The following is a 23881-nucleotide window of genomic DNA, read 5'->3' on the forward strand; positions in this document are numbered from 1 at the left end:
CATTGTTCTAAAATATACAAATGTAATGCCTGTTATCGGGCTATGCTACGAATATGTATGATCTTGTTTCTTATTGCTTCCTGAACAGGGTTGTTTTCCAAACGTATGACGATCACAGCGGGTTACATAACATACACTGGAAACTAGCAGACATGGCAGACGGTAACGTGGTTCATGGTGAAGGTCAAGTTGCTGTCAGAAGACCAATAGTAAGTGTATTTGATGTTGAAATGTAACGAATGATTTTGATTAATTTTCGACGCATCTCCGTAATGTTTCGAATTACCTTAAAGTGTTTCAAACAAAAATATTATGTATTCACGCGTGATTTTGAAGCATTGTGGGAAATTGCGGAATAATAAAAAGATACTGTGCGTTATGCATGATGGTAACTATAGTATATGACGTCATTTGTTTTCAAGGTTGGCAATACTACATGTGACCCTCCGAACTGCGGATGTATACAAAAAAACAACGAATGTTACTACAGAGATTATGCAATTGAACTTGATGCCAATAAATTAAATCTATCAACTGGAAACCACGACCATGATTATATATTCACAATCACAGTAACAAACAACGCCATGCTTGTGGATGTAAAGACCTTCCAGGTAAAGTGTCGTAGCGGTCTGTAAGAATGTAGTTGTTATCATTGTTAAATTATACAATCATTGTTTCGTGTTGTGTTCGTCATGCACACACGAATCACATTAATATGATACTCAACTGGCGATAGTTATTTCCATATTATTATATCACGATTGTTTGGCGATTTTATCGAATTGTTGCAGAGTGCATCACTGGGATTATTTTAAACATTTCACTATTCACAGTCGCGCATTCGATAGCATGACATCAAACGTATTAGTTTGGCAGTCAATACCAATTGTGGAACTTGTAAATGATGTAATATCGGGGTATGTAATTATTACCTATTATAAAATATACTATAATGGAGTTTTACATCCTAATTCTTTCAATACCACACTGATAATATAGATTATATATGCATCACATACACTAGGTTACGGTTGACACAAGTCCGCCACATGAGGGCACTGTACATGATAGCCGGACAGGAGAAACGGACTTGGACTATCAACAGGACATTCAAATATTCGCATCCTGGGATGGATTTTTTGACAGAGAAAGTGGGATACTCTTTTATGTTTACATCTTTGGCGAAAGTTGTTCAGAAATGCAAGATGGTACATTTGATATTCCAATAACAGAGCCGGTACGTGAAACAAACTAGTTTATTTATAACTTGTCTTTGAATTTCACATGGTAAACCATCGAACTTATCTTATATTATTTTTTCTTTGTTAGGCTATAAACACAACTTCAACGTATGCAGAATGGACAGCCCCAGATATAGGAACGTATCATTGTACTGTAGTTGCATATAATCGAGCATTAGAACCATCAAATCCAGTTTGTTCTGATGGTATCACCATTGATACTTCACCACCAACACTCAGTGAAATTGTCATAGATGATGCTATTATAAAAGCTGGTGTGATCAAGGACGGTGATGGTAACGTGTGGATGGTGAATACTACTAGATATCGCCACCAAGTAGTTAATGTTTCAGACGAATGCAGGTATATGAACAATTCTCTTGTTGTCTTAAATCCTGATTTCATTCCTCTTATTTGAAAAAGGAAACACCTCAACGCTTGTTATTGCAAAAAATAGTTTGATCTGTTTACAGAAATGTAGCAAGGCTTGACAGTGATATAGAACTACTGCCTTTAAACCCATCTGAAGATATTACAAGTACTGATACGGAATGCATAGATGCTGGACCTTTATCAACTGTTATATATTACAATAAAGAAAACCATGTATGTGACCAACTACTCTAGTATACACTTTACAAATCATGTTACTCTCACATTAGTCGTTATGTTGTTGATAGGAAATGCATTATGATCGAATAGATATATGTCATCACCCATGGTGCATTAACTTATTAGGGTATTTTCAATATTTCAGTTCTCTTTGAGTTGGCAAGGAGATGATCCTGAAAGCGGGATATACGACTATGAAGTTGGTTTAAGTTCCACATCTTCTGGACTGAGTCCTGACATACTACCATTTACCTCCACCAATTCACACAGGAACTTTCTTACTTACCACCCTAATTTGGCTGAAGGTTTACAATTCTATGTGGTTTTGAAATCCATCAACCGAGCAGAGTTGACACAAACAAAGGTCAGTCAAATGAGGGGTTTTACTTTTGTATTGATTGTTCTTTGAAACAGTGAATTCGTTCTGTTAGTATAACCAGCATAATATGCTAAATATATGACTATTGTTGACAGGTTATTGGACCACTCTTTGTTGAGGTGACACCCCCAGTCTTCACTGGCGACATTGATGTTACCTTGGAGACATATAGTGATGTAGGTTACCTTGTGGCTCGTTGGAACCAAGACGATTTTTATGACGGGGAAGATGCCGAGCCTCTGATAAGCTTTGAGTATGGCGTTGGTAAGTCTGCAGATGAAATTCGCTTTTTGTTTTGTGCATATGTACAGCCATATTCATGTCTCTGCATTTGTTTCCCTGTATTGAAATAATAAAGGCCATTATCATATGTGTAACTGTGATCCCCATCATTTCCCATTGTTTGAGATAACATCACACAATATTTTCTGGTGACAGTATTTTTTTACTCAGATTCAAACCGTAACACTGGCACGCAGAGCCATACCTTAATCTGTCAACCCTTTTCTGAAGCTTAGCTAATAATGACAACCTTGTAAAACGTACATGATCCCTATCCATATTGAAAACCTTGTTGCGGAAAGAAAAAGTGCAGCCCCCAACATAGCATTCTTGTTTATACTATCAACTCTCTCTGACGATCCCATGCTTGAATCCTACTTGTGTACATATTGACAATTTCATGCAAATTTAACATAGTAAATGCCATCTGGCATGAAAACATGATTAAAAACAGTCATTACAATTTCAGTCATTATTCAGCAACAATCAACAACAAAAAACAATTGTGTTACATAGAATAGTAATCACCACATCAAATAGTAGTGTATTTTATAACAAACGCCCGGCCTGTGATGTAGCGCATAATACTTTTGAAGTATTAGTTTTATCAAGTGATATATTATTATGGTTTTACAGGTACAACTACCCATGATACAAACATATTAGATTTCACAATCTTAGACGACCATCATGACAATGATCTATGTGTATCTGAACGACCACCGTCATGTGTTTCTATATCAGTTGATAAACTTAATTGGCATCTACACGGGGATCATTCCTACTACGTATTCATCCGCGTAACAAACACTGCTGGGTTAATCAGTATTGCAAAGTCAGCAGCTTACAGGCATGTGGTTGATCCACCATCGAAAGGCATTGTATGTGATATCCTTCCACTAAGTGAATATACTGAGTTATATGGGGTAAGTGACGTCACTTTAAATTGCATGCAATGGATACATTATATTTGTACTGTAATTATTTTATGATAGATTATATGACGATAGTAAAGCGTAAAGGTACTTTGTTTAAACTTAGTTTTTGGATCATGTGGCTAGAGCCATTGATCACTTACGTGTTTTGGAACTGTATTTTCTGGAATCATTGTCGAAAAATCAGAACCTTATCTTTCCCAGGAACCTCATGACATAGATTTCCAGACTTCTACAACATCACTACATATCCGATGGTCTGGGTTTTCCCATCCATATCTGGATGTGCGTTATGAAGCTGCCTTAGGCACGACACCTGGGGAAGAAGATGTTGTTGGTTTTAAAGCTGCGGATGTGGGCCAAACATATCTTGATTTTAATGGACTGAACTTAGAAAAATTCAAGGTAATATAACAAGATATGCGCAACGTCTAAAAATACATTGAGTAATGTTTTCCGTGTTTTTACAATGTCTGTGTTTGTTTTATTTTTTTGATTATATAGAAATACTTCGCTACCGTAAGAGCGTCCAATGATGTTGGTAGTGTTACAGTGAGTTCTGATGGAGTTCGGATACTTTCAGATCAAGATGTGTTGATGTCAGCAAAGGTTTATGATGGATTGGGATGCACTGGAGCAGGTATGGAATATATCTCAATTGGACAATTGAAGTTACTTTGTTTGCAAGCTACCTTATAAAAGAATCATTTGACATTGTTTACTGGCAATAGCTGTAGTGAGAATTATGTACACATGACAAATACTATAATCACTATTGTGAATTTTATATCGTCACTGTGGTTGAACCTTATTGCAGACAATTTAATTTGTTACACACTTATTTTTCAGTTTCAGGCTTACCGACAGAACACACGAATACTGGAACCTTCAGTCACCATAGTAACGATGGACGTCATGTTTGCCAGGAAGATCTTGAATTTCAGGCATCAATGTCTTCACTTACCTCATACTGGAACATATCAGGTGATATAAGTGATTACATTACAGATGTTCATTGGGGAGTGCAGAGACTTGAACGTACAAATGGGTGAGTGTTCTCTCAGATAACTCCTGTTCTGTTCATCTTTGAATGTTCTGTTATTTATAACGTACTTTAACGTATTATATTTTGTAATGCGCTATTCCATGAATGTATATTTTAATTAACATTGTGGTTGTTGATCTGTAGATCTGATGTATGGGACTTTGTGAAAGACTTTGAAAACCTTGGTATGGCTTACACTGCTCACACGGCTATGCAACTTCATCCCGGTGACATTTATCGTTCTATCGTGAAATTCTGCTACACTGTCGGGTGTTTTCAACCAGTCACCAGTGATGGCGTCACCATTCTGCCATATCCACCATCATCTGAAGGCATCTCATATGTCAAGTATTACAAGTAAGTAAACACCTTGGAATGGAGAAATCTTATATCATGAACAATGTTTTCAGGTAGAATGTTGTAGATATACACAGGGACCTCCTTTTTAAGATGATGCTATACCCATATAAACCGTTATTTTTATGTAAACACCACCTCCTGACAGTGACCATATTATGGCAGTGCTTTGTTCAAATGAATGCAAACTGATGGAAGATGATGGTATATGTTGTGTTTACACTGATATCTACACTGACGTTTTCTATTAAGGTAGAGATGCAGTTTACCTGACAGGTATTTTAATTAGTTAGGAAACCAAGATGACCTTTCTTGTCCACAAAACTATATATTTTCGGAAAGCTTATTCTATGAATTATAAAATATGTAATACAGTTTTGCACGTTTGATTGTTTTTATCATTGATCACAGTGAGACAGATGAATTGGAGTTCTCATGGCGCAGTTTTGGACACAATCTACAGATGACCGGTCGTGACGTTATTGAATACATTGATTATTATGAGTGGACAATAACTATCAAAACCAACAGTCGTCATGGTGATGCCTTGTTTGTTTGGCAGTTATTAGAAGACCCTGTCCATGTAGGGGACGAGGTAAACGTGTACTTTTACCACATTATAAGGAAGACATATTTATATTATGTTTAGCTAGCTCCTAACAACACTCTAAACTTTATGACTTCTATGATTTATAGATGACTTATAGAGCATCACTTGATCACAGCTTACAATTCACTGAGTGTTTACAAATTGGTCTCCGTGGTTACACTAAAGCTGGTCTCTACACCACTGTATATAAAGACATATACGACTGTGATGCATACAATCCTGTACTGATTGTACCGAATATAGTGATAGATGCCTCTGGTAGTTGGGATGAAAAGAGTAATGATAATGGGTTAGTGCACCTGTTTTTGTACTGAAATACTAAAAATTTACTGTGTCCGACATACTTTATCGTTTTCTCAAAGCCACTTAAGTTCAATTCCCACCATATAACACCATTATTATTATTATAGGGATATATTTCTTGAAATAAACGCCCACTGGAACCAGCCTGATGCTGAATATACTCGGGCCACACATAAACTCGCGGCAGTATGGCCTACTCTACGATATAATCAGTATGACTGGAAGGTTATATCTGATGACAGCGTTCAACGCTGGGCGTATTTGACATCTAACGATGGACATATTACATATGAGGAGTATGACTGTAGCTCACCAGAAGTGATGGCCTGTGGAAGTACAAATGTAAGTTCACTGATATAAGTTTTATGAGAGGCTTTTTATACGTTAGGGCATATATAAACAAAATCCACATCAATCCATCATTCAAATGAAGAATAGTTCGCATCAACGTAAAGCCCAAGAGGCATGAATTTCAAGTTAATATTCTTCCATGACACTTATAGTTAATATTTTAATTTATCTTATAAAAGGAAAACTTTATCAACATTCACGATCTACCATTAGTTCATGGCCAAAGATATTATGTATGCATATATTCAAATGCCACAAAGAAGGTATATGAATATGTAGAAGTGTTACTACCAGAGATATCAGTGTGTTCTGATGGCATCACCGTTGACCAAAGCCCACCTTTACAAGGCAATGTATGGATTGGATGGAGAGAACAACATTACCAAGTGAGTGGTTATATTCTTGTTTGCCATTCGATGTCATATATCAGCTCAACACGATTGATGCTATACATTATCATCAACTACAATAAAAACAATCACATAACTACGTTTAAACATTAATCATTATATACATATATTTTTGTTTTCTACTTCAATACTTGTCTGTGTAGTCAGCTATATCTGAACTTGTTGTTAACTGGCAGTCATTTGTTGACGTAGAAGAGGAAGGCCGTACCACTCATCATTCAGGAATTCGAAAATACGAATACGCTATTGGTGAGTATTTAGCTTCCGAGGTAAAGACATTTTCTGCCTAAATGTCATTCATATTCGTAAAAGTATATTATGTGCTACCAACTCCAGTTTCAAATATTTCCTTAAAAATAAAACAGAAACGACAGTTATTACACACTCCTTTTCCTGTTTCAGGGTCTTCACCAGATGGAGTGGATGTACAGGACTTCATAGATGTTGGAATTACAAACAGAGCTGTGGCTCATGGTTTAGATTTACAGGATGGATATACATATTACGCTACCATAAAAGGTGACAATTAATTTGGTCTTACATGAACTTTAGCATAGCAATGTTTTACTGTGATTATTACACTACGTTTCTATCATTAAACAATCGGCAACTAAAATATATGTGTTTACGTTCTTTTAAGCAACCGATTTTGTGGGCCTCACCACTATATCTGTATCACCCGGAGTCACCATAGATACAACGCCACCACAGAAGACAGATGTGAAAATCAACATTGGCGGGTCTTTCCATGTTTCAACTTCATCTGTCAGTGCTAGTTGGCGAGGACTGTTTGTTGATTTAGAAAGTGGTAAGTGGACATGCAATGAATGTGATTATAAGCTTAAGAATATATTAGTCTTCATAGTTCGATGTTTATTACTCTTGTATATTACATCATATAAATTGATTTCTTCGTTTTTATATATATACAGGTATTTCTACATATGAATGGGCAGTTGGGTCACTCCCAGGTTTTGCAGATATTATGCCGTTTACTGTTATTAACTCCGAAGAAGGAACATCGGATGAAAACATTGACCTTGAATTAAAAGAAGGCCATGCGTATTATGTTTCAGTTAAGGTAAGAGCTATTTTAGACAAGCGTTGGGTATAGTTTATTACACACATGGGATATGCCGGATACATGTCCCCCTTACCGACCATGTTATACACATGTTTTTGTAATATTCCTGTATAAGTTGATAGTACTTGCGAATTGAATAATTGTACTGATTCTACTTTTTAGGCATACAATGGAGCTGGAATGTCAACCATGGCAACATCATGGGCCACTATTGTTGATGCGTCACCCCCAATTGCTGGTTATGTTTATGATGGAACTGTTTCTGCTGATCAAATTGACCTTGATGTTCAGGTAAATTATTTGTGATTGGCTGCGACAAATATCAATTGCTTTAAAATAAATACAATGTATATTGAGTTAATATCTATTTTGTAAAATAACAGACGGATCTGAGCAGCTTAACGGCAAGGTGGACTGGTTTTAGTGATCCACATACTGGTATTGCTACATATACATGGGCAATTGGTACATGCAAAGTTTGTGATGATACAAGGGGAGAACAGTATGTTGGTGTAGTAACTGGTAAGTGACAATACAATACAATTCGACACGATTCAACACAGTACAATATGTATGCATATCAATTTTGCTCTAAACGCCACATATTTGTTTTGCTTAATTTCAGAGATGACAGCAGATAACCTAAATTTGAAACCTGGTTTCACGTATTATACGACCGTTATAGCTTGCAATGCTGCCAAGTTATGTACAACAGTGACGTCAGACGGTGTCCTGATAGATAACTCTCCCCCAGTCCGAGGCGCAGTGCATGACGGGATTAGTGGTCCTGACATTGCATATCAAACATCAAGGTATGATACTGATATGAGCGACATATCTATATATAATATTTCCAATTACTATAGAAACTCCATCCTGCATTGGTGGCACAAGTAGTCACCAAATTTAGATATTGTGCAAATTTCTTTAAACGTATACATCTCTAACAACAACAACAACAATTGGTTTCAAACAGATCAACAATGGCTGCACACTGGTACGGATTCCATGACCCACAGTCACAGATATCCCATTACGAATGGAGAGCAGGAACCACTGTTGGAGGAGAGGAAATTGTACCACCAACGACGCTGCATTTAACAGAGAAAGTGTTTATTTCCCAAATGTCACAAGATTTGCCCCTAAACACTGTGATATATGTAACGGTGAGGGCGTACAACAAAGCAGGTGTGTTTTACGTGTATGGCGTTCTGCGAAAGTAGTATTACACATTTACTGTAATCAAATAGTACGTAATAGCAATACATATACAATACTCTCAGATATAAGTGACCACTTTCCCATTTGTTCTATATACGAAAATTTACATCATCATTTCAATCAAGGCAAGATATTTTACAAATGTGACTTCTCAAATTATAACCGTGACAAATTTGTTTCCGATTTGAACAATACATGTTGGCAGCCAATTTATAATTGTGATGAACCAAATCGGGCACTCAAGATTTTCTGTGATGCTTTCAGTGCTATTGCATCAAGGCACGCCCCAATTAAAAAATGTAATGTTAATAGCAAATCGTTTTGTAAGCCCTGGCTCTCGAAAGGTCTTCTTATTTCAACTAAAACAAAACACAAATTATTTTCTAAAATGAAAAGGTCTCCCAACAATATTCAAGTTGGTAACAAGTACAAGATATACCGAAACCTTCTGACAAAACTGCTCAAAAAAGCTAAAAAAAAACTATTATTCAGCCAAATTCCAGTCTTCGACTGGAAATACTAATAAACCCTGGAAAATTATAAATAGCATTTTAAACAATAATATTTCTATGTCTCCAAGACAGGTTATTAAATCCAATACGGGGGAAGTTTTGTCAAAGGATATCGATATTGCACAGAATTTCAATGATTTTTTCACTGATGTTGGACCAGCCCTAGCTGCTCAAATCAATTCTCCTGAACATTTTACAAACTACCTTTCTGATAATCATTACACAGCTTCTTTCTTTCTGCGTCCAGTTAGACAAAATGACGTCATTAATGAGATCGGGCGTTTAGATCCCAGCAAAGCTATGGGCCCAGATCATATTCATCCAAAAACAATAATCCATGCTGCCCAACACATTGCTAGTCCCCTAGCCCCTATCATCAACCTATCCATTACTACAGGTATTTTCCCAGATCTACTAAAAATCGCTAAAATTACCCCCATATATAAAAAAGGTTCACCTTTAGAAATAAGCAACTACAGACCCATTTCCTTATTGCATATTCTAAGCAAAATTATTGAATCTGTTGTTAAATCCCAACTTTTAGCGTTCCTTGATAAATTTAATATTCTTTTGCCGACTCAATATGGTTTTCGCAAACATTACAATACCAAACTTGCACTTGTAGATCTAATTACTGACATCACAGACAAAATGGACGCAGATTACATCACATTTGGTATATTTATAGATTTAAAGAAAGCATTCGATACAATTGACCACCACATTTTATTACAAAAATTAGAGCATTATGGGATTCGAAGCCTGCCACTTAAATGGTTTCACAGTTATCTAGAAAATCGTCTCCAGACAGTGGATGTCAATGGTACCGTATCACCCCCAAACCAAGTTAAATGTGGAACTCCCCAGGGTTCAATACTCGGCCCTCTATTATTTCTTCTCTATATTAATGATATTAACTCCAGTACCAATGCCTTTGATTTTCGTTTATTTGCAGATGACACTAACCTATTCAACTCACATAAATCTAACCAAATTAATCTTAATACTATTAATACAGAATTTAAAAAAAGTCGTTGACTGGTGTAAAGCTAACAAACTAACAATTAATGCCAACAAAACAAATTATATGGTAATTAAAACTCCACAAAAACAAGTTCATATTAATGGATCCCGGGAAATTGAGAATGTACCGTTAGAGGGCGTAACATCAGTATCTTACTTGAGTGTCAATCTAAATTCGTCTTTGAACTGGAAATCTCATATTAACAAAGTCACTAAATTACTTAGTTCTAAAATTGGTATAATCTCACAAATTCGTCATTATGTCCCAAAGTATATTCTTATTCTATTATATAATACCCTGATTCTTCCACATTTAACGTACTGTGTTGAAATATGGGGAAACGCTTATCCTACCTTTCTTGAACCGATTCTACGACTCCAGAAAAGACTTGTGCGGCTTATCACTTTTTCAAAATGGAACTCGCATTCTGCAACACTGTTCCGTTCTCTTCAAATTCTGGACATTCACAAACTATGTAAATTCCACTCTTGTCTATATATTTTCGATTTAAATAAAAATCGTTTCGCACGCTGTCCTGATACCTACATCAACACCCCTTCTCATAATTATCCCACTAAAATAAATAGAAATGGCAGCCTCTCTATACCAAAAACAAAACTTTCTATAACCCAGCATAACATAAAGTTTGCAACAATTAAGCATTGGAATTCACTAAGACCAGAACTACAAAATGCCAATATTAGTAGATATTTTTTATAAAAATTGTCTGAAAGCTAAACTTATATCTGAATATTCAGATTAATTATACGACTATTGGTTGACAACTCACTACAGACTGACTGATTAACTGATTGACAAGCCGACTAATTGACTGGTAGTTTGTACAATGTGATTGATTGTTTAGCGATTAGAAAAATATTAATTTATTTATTTTGCAATTAAGTGACTTATTTATTCAATTGAATTATGATTATTCACCATATCAGGATAGAGCATAAAAATCACATATACATATATATGATTACCTTTTGATATTTGTTTCATTGACAGACTGATTGTTTGCTTGATTTTGCAGTTTAGTGATTAGTTTATTTTGTAGAAAATGATTTATTAAATTTAGTGATTTGTTTATTGTGCGACAAAATAATGTTCATATTCACTCAGCAATTCCAATGACTTATTTATTTAATTTTGATATTTAGTAATTGAACTATAATGCTGCGCCACTTCACGATAAAAATATATGTATATGATAAATGTATGATAATCCGCACGTCAGTACAGTATTATTTCTTATTCCGGGTCTAGGACTCGACTAGCTCAAATGAGCTATTTCCATGACCCACACCAGAATCCTTTGCAGTGGTAAAAAGGAAAAATTAATTGTGTTATGTATATTTTCTTTTTCTGGTGTAAATAAATAAATACAAAATACAAATACAAATACAAATATATTTTGCTTCATTATATTTGCTAAATTCGTTCGTTGCTTTTACCATCCGATTAGGACTCTTTGTGGAAGCATCTTCAAACGGTTTTGCAGTTGATGAAACTCCTCCAAATATAACAACGCCTGCAGCCTTCGACGCAAGTCAGGGATCGTTCATGGACAACACTCAGGTATTGGCGTCGTTCTATTTTGTGAAATGCTCAATCTGTACTACTAACTCACGGTAACATTAACCGAAAATATGATTCTTCTCCTTCTCAATCAGACATGGCGATCCTTGATAAAAGTTACATGGGATGTCAGTGACCAAGAAAGCCATATTGATACACAGAGTGTCTCCATTTTCACACATCAACAGTCCGAGTTAGATATTGATCCAGTAAAGGTCAGTTAATGCTTATCACATGAATGTTATATCTACGAGATATGTGTAACGCTTTTGTTTTTATAATCGTATATACAAATAACATGTTTACCAATATAATTAATTGTAAACGGTTATCTGTTTCGATTATCTGTACATTGATTAGCATGAAAATATAGTTTAAGAGCGCTGGATTTCAATACCGACCTCATAGCGACATGTATAACATGTACAAAATACACTGTTTGTACACAGGACATTTGCCATTGAATTATACATTAATGAGTTTTTTTTTCAGGTCAATGGTGGTGATCGAGAATACACATTCACAGATTTGTCTCTAAAGGATGGCTATACATATTATGCTAAAGTTATTTCATGTAACAGAGCTAAGCTGTGCACATCTAGTATCAGCCAAGGTTTACTGGTAAGTTTAGGATTATACATTGAAATCAAACTTGCCCACAACATTCTTCTAAAAATATCAGATACCTGGTGAACCAAGGCTTTCTTTAAGATATCGCCACAAACCGCTAGTCCAGTTACAATATAAATCGCATGATCTATTACAATATTATCGAAGTTATACCATCTGTACATGGAATGAGCACATGATTTCATATATGAGGCCTTAAAGGGAACGATATTAAATTGAAACTTAATGCAGATAAATTACTTCATAGAAACAAATATCTGGCATCATATGTGTCACAAACTTGTACACTAGATTGGCTACACTTGTTTTGTTTTTTTACTTTCATTGTCACATAGGTCGATTCAACGCCACCCACAGTTGGTATGTTTGCTGTAGATACGGAACATGCGGCAGACTTAGCAAGACACAGAGATGGATGGATGACTTACAATTTAGCTCAAGCCAGTAACCCAGCACAAATCAACATAGCATGGCTGGGTTTTGCCGATATCCACTCTGGCATTAGTAACTATTTTATCACTGTCGGGACGTACTTCAGTGGAAATGACTTAACCTTGGTGAGTTTTTTGGTAATTCGTCTTAAATGATCCCCGTGTTGTGCCACTTGGCATTATTCCATTCTACATCTCATTGGGTTCTAGGTTACTTTAGAACTTACTTTCCGTCGGTGCATGACTTGTGGAACAATTGACTTAGAACGAAGTTTTGTGTAACTAAGACAATAAATGTAGACTGCGAAACAATATTACACATTAACTCAGAAACAGACACTATTTCACAATATGTCCCTTAGACATGATACAAACGAAATGTATTTTGATACCATGTATTTATCACTATCAATAATATTGTGATGTTGAACATGACTTGTTTTACTTGGCACATGTATCTTGCACAGAATGGCCCTATTAGAGTTGATTACGCTGGAGGAACAACACATTACGACGAGGGCGTTATACAAACAGCCATGATAGATGTTAACAGAGACATAACACCAGGAGAACATATCTACGTGTCAATATGGGCAGTGAATGGGGTATGAACGTCTTTGAAAATATCAATTATGATTCGAATAATTCTTGGTATTCTATGGCTAGACACTAACATTGTGCGCTCTATATGATAGGTTGGACTACGTAGTTACGAAGCTCATGACACCTTTGAGGTTGTATCATCCAATACTAACAGTGGAATATTGTCATTGTTGCGGCGTTGTTCAGCCCAGTCGTGTCAAGGGGACTGTACATGTGCACCACAGAACCAGCTCTGTCACGAAACAACAGGATGTATTGACGTCACAGGTACGGTTTCACTTTCATAATTTAGTTTCTGCCACTTAGTCTGTTTACAATCATGATCGATTAACTAATTACTGTGTAATTTGTTGCCTAGGTGATGAATCGTACCAGCAAGTTGAGATAGTTGACGTCACGGAATACCGAAAATTAGATGGATCAATTTTTGAAGACAAAGATTATACTCCATCGAAATGCTCATTGGCAGCAAAATGGAGGACATTATCTGGAGGTAGAAATGAAAAAAAAAATACTCGCTAATTCACCCAAGTAACATAATGGCATAGCAAACCAAATAACCAATATTCAGTGTCAAAGATCAAAATTACATTGAAGTATCACCTACATAATTAATGCTTATTAATATTGTATTGAATTGCGTCCATTATAACTGATTTTCTCATGATAGGGTCACAGTCAGTGATAAGATATGAGTGGTCTGCTGGAAGTAAAGATGATCAACCAGGCTCCAGTGTATTAGATGTTGTATTTGATCGTGTTTGGCACGACGTCGGTCTTGAAACGAATGCAGTTCTAATGTTGGAAAAAAACAAGTGTAAGTCTCATATTGTTAATATCAATAACATGATATCACGATAAATTATTTATCTTCGCAAGACTAACGTTAATCGCGCACTTCTTCTCTTCCTGACTTAGTTGCTCTTGAACCAAACGTTATTTATGTATTCTACGTGAAGGCGTGGTACAATAGTGATACTTATGCAATTTTCCAGTCTGACGGGATGGAATCGGACTCGACGCCACCTGCAGTATCAACTTCAAGAAAGGTATGCTATAAATTCGTTCCCGGATTTAATATATTGTATTCTTGTACAAATAATATTTACCAGGGGTATTTTTGCACAAGCAATTCAACATGGCAAGGAAATCATGTCATACTTATCCTAATAGTAGATTTAGCTACTATCCATGCACATTTTTGTTATTATTCGCATTCAAACGAGTACTAATAAAGAAACCTTGCATATTCGATTTAAGCAGCATAATTTGACACGGATTTAATGATTTATCCGCGTAGGTGAAAGATGTAGTGGATCTGAATAATATATTGGATATAGATTTTACAACGTCCACAAACTCCGTAGGGGTGTCATGGAGGAATGTCTTTATAGACGTAGGGGGTATTGCACATTTCAGTGTGTCCCTAAGTACATACATTGGAGGTTAGTGTTATTTATACAACGAATAACAACATTATTTTCTGTTATACGGTGTATTGTATATGAGAGATATTTGAATGTTTTGTGTATTTATACATGTCCCAAACGAAATCTAATATCTGATATATCTATTTACGTTTATATGTTTGTTCCTCAACACATATAAACATTATATGTTCTCATCACAGGGGAAGATGTTTCATCCTTCAATTCAAACACTGTTACAAATTCCGTATTTGAAGTGCAGCTCACTAGTTTATCCTTATTGGAAGGAGTGAAGTATTACTCTAATGTGCGAGCAATTAACAATGCAGGGCTCTATATAACGGCATCATCGGATGGGTTTATTGTAAGTAGCCTGCTCTAGTTTTTCACAATACAAATATTATTTGTAGTAATGTGTGTGATGGGCACTTTATTCAGATAAAAGGTAATATCAACGGATGTGTAGTATTTGTACAAATGACAATATCCTACATTCTCTCATACGTTTGCCTTGTTTCACATACAGGTTGACAACACTGTCCCAACAACAGGCGTTGTTTATGACGGCCTTGGTTTACACGATGCTGAATACCAAAACATCACTGATACGATCTCTGCCTCATGGCATGGCTTCTCAGATTTACAATCCTATATCAGCCATTACCTTTGGTGTGTTGGTAGCTCTCCCGGTGCTGAGGATATTGTAGCGTGCGAGAATGTTGGATTACAATTATCAGCCTCAAAATCAGCTGTCTTATCCAATGGTTAGTATTCAGTTAAATGTTATTTTTATACATATGTGTTGAAAATGTTATGAACTACCAATTTTCTGACCTACATCAATTATTTCTGTGAAATACTTGCATAAATAAACAATTGTTTAATTAAAGCTATACGGTAAAAGATATGGAGTATATACACACAGTTACTCTTAGTAATGCTATTAATTAAATATAGGAAACATATGTCTCATATAAGCTCACATTGTAATTGAAGGGGCTGGTCGTCGCACTACGCATGCGCGAGATATGGGTCTTCTGTGATCCAAGATGGCGACTTCGACTGTTACAACTGTAAACTGAGAATGAGCTGTAATCCAAGAAGTTACTGGCGGCAATTAATTCTCAACTCAACTCGTATATCGATATACACATATATAAAACATTTTCAATTAATTTCGATTTCAGGACAAAAATGCTTTTCCCAGGTGACAGCAATTGATGTTGCAGGTCTACATTCTGTGGCGGCAGTCTCCAACGGGGTTGTCATAGACGACACAGCGCCCAATGTGGAAGAACGATTCTCGTTTGGTGCAAATGTTCTCCGCAACCCTTCATTTGAGGACATTCATGGATGGATAATCGATGGAAACAGTGAAATAAAGTCGCAAAGCCAGTATGCACAAAACGGTGACTCATTCTTACTACTATACGGCGAGGTGCACCAGAGTTTTCAATCGGTTATCGGAAGCAAGTATCAAGTAATCTTCTACACAAGTCATATATATTCGTCATCAACGCCTTTATTATCACAAGAAGGCTTCATTCAACTTCCTGAAAGTCATCACGTGTTTCCTCTCTATCAACGACCGGGCAGACAAGATAGTCACCAAGACATTGATAACATGATATGGCAACGTCATGTATTCTATTTTATTGCTATGGAAACAAGTTCTACAATTACAATTGGATCAGTGGGATTAAACAATGGTGAGAATATGCGTTATTTGGAAATACTAAATATAGACTTTGTGTTAGAGATTTTGTCAATCATCAATTATTAACCATGTCTAACAGGCTACATACTTCGTTACATTTTAACAGTTTACATTTTTCATACATTATTAAAAATGACTAAAGTAAACAGAAAGAAAATGTATCTGACATATGGACATGCACTATGTGTATAATATGCCTTGTAACTATGTTTTCATACATGTCACTCTTTTCTAGGTATCGCCATTGATAATGTTCAAGTACGATACATTGGGCTGGGACCGCGGGATCCTCCGGCAATTCCAAATCTAATGAATCAGTTGTCAAGTCCAGTACATGTGGAGACACTTGTACAGCATGAGTGGAACTCTGTCCATGCAAGGTGGCATGCTGTCGATGTGGAAAGCCCAATAGTTGATTTTATGTGGGCTATTGGCACTGTTCAAGGTAACAATTACGGGTCCGATTGTATGACCTCATACAAACATGTCTTTTATTGACAATGAAAACCAATCAATTTAGTAAAGAAATGTAATGTTTCAGTTTGGCGATTTTGACGAGTATATTTCATTGAACCATTATCTCCCTTTCAGGTGGAACACAGTTACAAGGATTTACATCAGTAGGGCGTAATACACACGGTGATAAGCAAGATCTTATTTTGAATTCGGGATCCTCCATCCATGTAACGGTGGTCATCTTGAATGCTGCTGGTCTTCGGTCAGTCATTTATTCCGACGCGATTCTTGTTGACCTGACTCCTCCACAGTTGTGTTGCATCAAGGTATTATATTTGATATCTACTTTCAATACACCAATTTCGCCCAGGTTTATTCAGAAGCAGGAATTTATATCTTACTTTTTATTCATCACGAAATAGGACGGTGATGGTGATGATTTAATATACCAGAGTGCAAACACTATTAAACTAAATTGGCTAGTCACAGATGATGAAAGTGGCGTCGATTACTGTGAGTGGGCGATAGGTAAGCGACGTTCTTGATTAACTCTGGAATTTTGTGTGAATATATACAATTTTTTCAATAAATCACTGTTAGAAGCAACCGATTAACCAATGCTGTATTCATATAATATGTGTTACATCCGCATATCATCTTACAATTCGTGACATTTGTGTTTCATTATTTCAGGGCTGACTCCGGGATCCGCTGAAATACAGGCATTCGAAAGAACAGACACGCTTATTTCATCCGAATCTGAATTGTCTGTTACACATGGACAAACGTTGTTTAGCACAGTGCGATGTCAGAATTATGATGGGCTTCAAAGCCAGATTACTTCAAATGGGGTTACCATAGTGACAGAACCACCAAATACAGATCACGCTATCATGTCCTTGACAACGAGTTCCGTCACTCAGTATCCCACACGAGGTTACCATCAAGCACAGACTGATGCTATTAATATTGCATGGCAAGGATTCAATGATATCACCGGCATAGAATACTATGAGGTAAGGAGATGTTGTCAGTTATCGATAGTAATATTCTTCACACTTTGGTCAATCTTATATTAGACAGCAAAAAGAAGATTAGAAACGGCGTTTGTATACGGGTGCGTTGACGATGACAATCAAATCGTGACCATTACATACGACGAAATTTCCGGAAGAGAAAACGCACTTCCTACCAAAGGGTGGATGAATATTAATATACATGTATTGTATATTAACTACGGGCCCAATACACTATATGTGAACGAAATATTCGAATGCTATTGAACTGTCAAATACAACTGGAGTTGTTCAGAATTGTGGATATAACAACCTATTGAGCGTGTGCCTACTGGTCCAGTATGTGGTATGGCTTCATTACTACATAGCATAAAATATAAATCGTTACATAATTATAGCTTCGTTAGTTTGTTATAATTTCATGATACGTGTTATGTTATTTATCAAATATCGATTAATGCTTATCTATATCGGTTGCTGATTGAAAATTGTACAATAAAATTTATATTTGTTAATTTACATATTGTCTCTTATATTGTGTATATCAATAATAAAACTAATCACATTTCACTCTAATTAACAGTGCAAGATTTTGGGCGATGACGTTGACACAAGTTGGTACAAAGTTGGTGATAATGGCCATCTATTCACAGTAATGAAAGGTTTAATGTTAAGTTCCTATAAAACGTACCAAGTTTATCTGAAAGCTGTCAATTATGCTGGTTTTGAAAGTGACGTGTTAGTATCCAACATAACCGTTGAAACAGAGGCACCAATTACAAGAAGTATGTCTAAGTTTGTTATTTCTAATGCGCATTAATTTTCATTAGAGTACATTGTCAGTGTCATACTGGAATCTAACGAATAGTTTTCAAGATGCCTAAAATATTCATTCACTGCACAAAGTTCGGCAAATTGACAGGGCAAACTGTCTAGTAAAAAGGTTTACACAAACAGGGCATATTGTACTGCATTGTAAAATACAGGTGAGTAAACTATTGTATCGTACTATATATTACAGTCCTGTCACATAATGTATTATACAAGACAGGTCAGAGATATATTGTTTTGCATTGCACAGTAAAGGTTCATGGGATATTGTATTGTAATATACAATATATTTCAGTGATTCATTGTATTATACACTACAGGTCAGTGACACATTTTAAAATTATTTGTTCAGCATTTGTATGACGTCTATAATTACAGAAGGTAATCTATGTTTGTTATTTTCTTCAGATGCTGACCTTCAAAGTGTCTGGCCTCATGAATGGGAAATGACATTTGACTGGACGGATGTATTCAGTAGCAATTCGTCTATGATTTACGAGGTCACAATCGGCACAGCATGGGGTGGGATGGACGTACTGAAATGGACAGAAACAACAGATACACATCTGCGCATGACTGGTGTTAATCACGCACTGGAACACTATGTAGCAATAACTGCGATAAATGAAGCAGGATTGTACAGTACTAAAACGTTTGTGGTGTCCTATTCCTAGGAAACAGTTCATTTTAGATGACATTTACTCTAGATGTACATATATTATACGGTAATGGATTGATTAACTATGCAATGATTAATTCATATAATCAGATACAACTTATCAACGACATTCCTGTCATAGCGATGTCTTTAAATATTGAGTTATGATATGGATAGTGGTCTAACACATATTTACAGTGTCTATATATATAAATATATAATCAGAAAGTAAAGTGCATTATCGCATGTAATGATTCACAGTATTTTGCGACTTCGAGTTTGTTGGAGTGAACAGCAAATTATTCGTCTTCCTTTCATATACATTGCTTTTTTTAAAAAAAAGGCTCATTATTATTTTGTAATAAAAAATGCTATCTGCCTATTTACACGACAATAAAATACAATAGCGTGCCACGTGACGTGTTACAACATTCCCTGTTAAGAGACACTAATCCTGCTAACAGGGGTACGGTATGACCGCATATGTAGTCGCACTCAATATTGTGACTCTATCAGCATGTTATTGTTCGTTTGCATTATACGGAGTCATTGGTACGATCTACACGGCATACAGCCGTCGCGTGTAAGTATATACCGTACTGGGTGTGCGTACGTGCAATGTGTTGGAAAGTAGCTATTGGTAAAACATAATTTATTGTGTGCAAATCCTTGTGCCTAGATATCAAAGTAACGTGCACGGACGTCGATAACCTGATGGTGATAGACCTTAACCCGTGCCATGAATGTGATGCATTTGCTGAATTAATCATGGAAAAGCCACACTACCGGTACTGGTTAAAAGGGCAATTGAAGTTGGTTTGAAAAAAGTACAGACGGCGCTATAGTCGCATCAATGTATTGAAGCTAATGAGCCTCTTTATTGTCGATGTTACATGTACTAGATTTTGCAATATCAACGCGATCAATGTACATTTATTTTGTCCATGCCAAAATTAATATTGTAAGTTATATTTGTTGGGAGATATTGTTCTTCGTTCCTTAGAAGATTGTCATTTCTTGTTGGAGAGCTCGGGCATAACCTATTGCTTTATGGTAATACAACGCTAAATTTTGTCGGGTTTACAAGATAAATTTGAAGCACATAAACTTAAACGAAGACTAAAAATTTACTACAGCTTTGATATTTGTTTGTATGCTGCAAAATTTACAAACAGTGACAGTTCATTATTATGAATAGTGTAATCAGTTAGTTAGTGCAATTTAACATTGTATTGCACCAAAATTACGTACAAAAATAGTTTAATTTGAGCTCGGTAAATATAAAAAGAGTTGAAATTATCGATATCGCTACACATACTGGAAATAATGTTAAAACGTTGATAAAGGTTGATCAGGTCAAGCACCTATATCCGAGCTTCAAGTCGCGGTTAATTGAAATAATTACGAATGGATGCATATTAAGAAGAATTATAAGGTACTTTGCATTCGAAGCGTATACATTTAAGAAATTTGCATTGTATTTGTATCTTTGCTATTATGTCATACAATTTATGTGACATAAGTAATGCAGTTGGTAAAGTCAGGCGGCTTAAGCTTTTGACATCATAGACAGAATATGCCAATATCTTACAATGTTTGGGAGTTAAATTAAATTACTCGAATGAGTTGCTACATTAAGTCGAATATTCACGATAGTTTCATAAATGTGATATAAAGTGCCCTGTACGTGAGACACAACATGTCTACTCACGCGAGTCTAGTGCTAATTTTGCGTAGATTGTAAAAGTAGTAATAATGTTACCAAGTTTTCGCTATAGTGGTTGAATCATAAACATATACCATAATTATAATTTAGGGTAACTAAATGAGACATTTTTTGTACGGGATTTTGCCGAACCGAGTCCCCACACAAAGTTTCCATAAGTAAACAGTGAATCGATCAGATTTGTATTTGCCAGCAAGTCACACATTAACATTGCTGTACATGACTTAGTGTATTGAGTTGACCTATTGGAAAGGGCTTACTTTATTTCTTTGTATGGTATATACCGCCAACACAACACAAATCCAACAGCGGAAATTTGCCACTCGACCTGCGATGTTCGACCAGCCAAGGTAACCTCTCGCGAAGTACTTTGAATCAAAACATCAAAGCACTCGTGTAACTGATCCTGAGTGGAGAACCGCAATTCAATAATAGAATATTGTTCAACCATGACGCTAAGAGAAGGTCTAAGCATAGCCCGCTATTTTTTGTGATCCATTGTTCAATTTATGCTCGTACATTCAACTATTTCGTCAGTATAGGTTCAGTGTGTTGCGTAGCGTACCATTCATTTTAATAAAATCTACTATTATGTTGCATCATTACTACTGTCTATGGCTAGTTTATTCAATTATTAATCAGCAATGCGAAAACAATTCAGCTAGTCAGTGATAATCGGCTATTTATTACGACTTGTTTTATATTATAAACGAGAACAGAAGACCGAGTCACCATCCCGTCTTACAGATTGTCATTATTTGTTACTAGTACTTGAATGCTGCGAGCCTGAAAAGATGACAATAGAGTTGAATTATAAATCCTTTACACCGTTTATTGTCGTTATTACACCTCATGTCAGACCATTAATTAAATGAGAACACACTAGAAACAGCGTTTGTATTAAGATGGCATGGCCGAGTATGAGCTCACTCAAATCGGACGTGCTTGCCAAAGGAGAAGACGCACTTTCAACCAAAAGTCCTGACGAATATTAAATTATTATATATTCATTTATTACGGATCCAAACACAATATTTAGATGAAATACAATTATGCTATTGAACGCGACTTCTTCAGATTTGTGATATTCCGAATGATATTTATTCGAAAAACAACTCACAGGAACGATAATCTGTTTCAAAGTGATGTGGTATATGATGTGACTTTGGTCTACACAGAAAATAATACGGATCTTCTTGTATAACGTTCAATGATTCATTGTCTTATTTAGCTACTTTCTACGAGACTTGTTAGGAATTTGTTTTTTACAAATCTCTTGTTTTATACCTCTGGATCTATGCATCATTCTTTCACTAATTTTACCATTAACTGTATTGTCTGTGTTTTTTGGATGCAATTTTTGTGTCCGTGAACTTGTATTTTTCGTATGTGACTATTATTTAATGATCCAAGGTTGGATATGTTATCTTTCATTTTACTAAATACCGATTATATAACGGTTTCTGGGTAGGTGAGTGTTGTATTTGATATTGTAACTTATAATTGTCAATGTAATGGTTTTGTCTTGTATTGCGCGTTATAGTAAGACACAATCGTCTAATTTTGTAATGCTGTCATAATTCATCATAATAGAACTACTGATGGCATATATCGAGTACAATTAATACCAGTGTAACTATTCATGGTATTATTTTACAGTATAGCTAATTTAATGTGTCTTATTTCCTTAATATCACAGCTGCGATAAAAAAAATCTATCATCTCAAAAATATAAAAATGACCAGTCACTAATGTCTGTTCCGACGAGCATTCACTGCCACGCTTTCTTCTCAAATTGCCGTTATTATTAGAAGTACAGATCATATCACAATAATGACATTCCAGGTGAGTTCAGCTATCGGCGAAGTACATGTAATACGGTGAGTCCACACTAGCAAATAATCGACTCTATGTTATCTGCACCTTTTCATGTGACCGAGCACACAAACGAAATGAACCATATATACATCATGCATAACCTCACAGCGAGGTACATGCGTTATTAAGGCAGCGATTGGTTTGAAAGCTGTCGTGTTCGATCGGGTGTGGGCGTGGCACAGAAACATGCGTTATTTGTATTCTGAATAAAAACACATGAAATACGAATTCATGCAACTCTCATTTTGTCAATTTCGATATTTTTGCGCAGCTTTTTGTTTAGATTCCGTGATTTATTCGTATTCTACGAATAACCGGTTGTTTCGATCAACCGTGAACAAACACATTTTGTGATAACTCTTTAGCATTTAGAAAATAATTTATTGGTATAGACTTAAAGCATATCATGGCTGCTATAAATGTCTCTTTGTAGCGCCAAACCGTATTTAGGTATTTAGGCGCCATCTAACGCCATTTTCGTATACTCGTTTGTTTTTATCTGCACATGAAGTGCAAATACTGCTGTATTTAAGCTTATCAAATTATTATATTGCTTTC

General features: G+C 35.8%; 1 protein-coding gene across 2 annotated transcripts in view; it reads left to right on the forward strand.

Annotated features, from left to right (window-relative positions):
* Positions 1 to 22050, forward strand: part of LOC102801709 (uncharacterized) — a 44686-nt gene extending 22636 nt beyond the window's left edge. For both annotated transcript variants that reach the window (XM_085495633.1, XM_085495634.1), the window contains exons 11-53: positions 89 to 209; positions 423 to 614; positions 1028 to 1240; positions 1333 to 1607; positions 1718 to 1850; positions 2002 to 2220; positions 2331 to 2499; positions 3154 to 3443; positions 3657 to 3857; positions 3957 to 4092; positions 4302 to 4500; positions 4642 to 4854; positions 5266 to 5449; positions 5551 to 5753; positions 5875 to 6109; positions 6298 to 6504; positions 6672 to 6777; positions 6931 to 7047; positions 7169 to 7336; positions 7461 to 7609; positions 7775 to 7903; positions 7996 to 8134; positions 8238 to 8424; positions 8589 to 8800; positions 11838 to 11950; positions 12046 to 12165; positions 12443 to 12571; positions 12916 to 13137; positions 13479 to 13616; positions 13707 to 13881; positions 13973 to 14107; positions 14285 to 14431; positions 14533 to 14663; positions 14915 to 15059; positions 15245 to 15405; positions 15568 to 15805; positions 16229 to 16750; positions 16994 to 17203; positions 17350 to 17540; positions 17637 to 17742; positions 17908 to 18230; positions 18814 to 19015; positions 19470 to 22050. In XM_085495633.1, the coding sequence (XP_085351759.1) occupies positions 89 to 209; positions 423 to 614; positions 1028 to 1240; positions 1333 to 1607; positions 1718 to 1850; positions 2002 to 2220; positions 2331 to 2499; positions 3154 to 3443; positions 3657 to 3857; positions 3957 to 4092; positions 4302 to 4500; positions 4642 to 4854; positions 5266 to 5449; positions 5551 to 5753; positions 5875 to 6109; positions 6298 to 6504; positions 6672 to 6777; positions 6931 to 7047; positions 7169 to 7336; positions 7461 to 7609; positions 7775 to 7903; positions 7996 to 8134; positions 8238 to 8424; positions 8589 to 8800; positions 11838 to 11950; positions 12046 to 12165; positions 12443 to 12571; positions 12916 to 13137; positions 13479 to 13616; positions 13707 to 13881; positions 13973 to 14107; positions 14285 to 14431; positions 14533 to 14663; positions 14915 to 15059; positions 15245 to 15405; positions 15568 to 15805; positions 16229 to 16750; positions 16994 to 17203; positions 17350 to 17540; positions 17637 to 17742; positions 17908 to 18230; positions 18814 to 19015; positions 19470 to 19735 (8071 nt within the window). In that variant the 3' untranslated portion in view covers positions 19736 to 22050. The remainder of the gene's footprint in view (positions 1 to 88; positions 210 to 422; positions 615 to 1027; positions 1241 to 1332; positions 1608 to 1717; positions 1851 to 2001; positions 2221 to 2330; positions 2500 to 3153; positions 3444 to 3656; positions 3858 to 3956; positions 4093 to 4301; positions 4501 to 4641; positions 4855 to 5265; positions 5450 to 5550; positions 5754 to 5874; positions 6110 to 6297; positions 6505 to 6671; positions 6778 to 6930; positions 7048 to 7168; positions 7337 to 7460; positions 7610 to 7774; positions 7904 to 7995; positions 8135 to 8237; positions 8425 to 8588; positions 8801 to 11837; positions 11951 to 12045; positions 12166 to 12442; positions 12572 to 12915; positions 13138 to 13478; positions 13617 to 13706; positions 13882 to 13972; positions 14108 to 14284; positions 14432 to 14532; positions 14664 to 14914; positions 15060 to 15244; positions 15406 to 15567; positions 15806 to 16228; positions 16751 to 16993; positions 17204 to 17349; positions 17541 to 17636; positions 17743 to 17907; positions 18231 to 18813; positions 19016 to 19469) is intronic.
* The last annotated feature ends 1831 nt before the right edge of the window (positions 22051 to 23881 follow it).

This window comes from Saccoglossus kowalevskii, chromosome 22 (genome assembly GCF_978046115.1).
Source record: "Saccoglossus kowalevskii chromosome 22, keSacKowa6.1, whole genome shotgun sequence".
NCBI lineage: Eukaryota > Metazoa > Hemichordata > Enteropneusta > Harrimaniidae > Saccoglossus > Saccoglossus kowalevskii.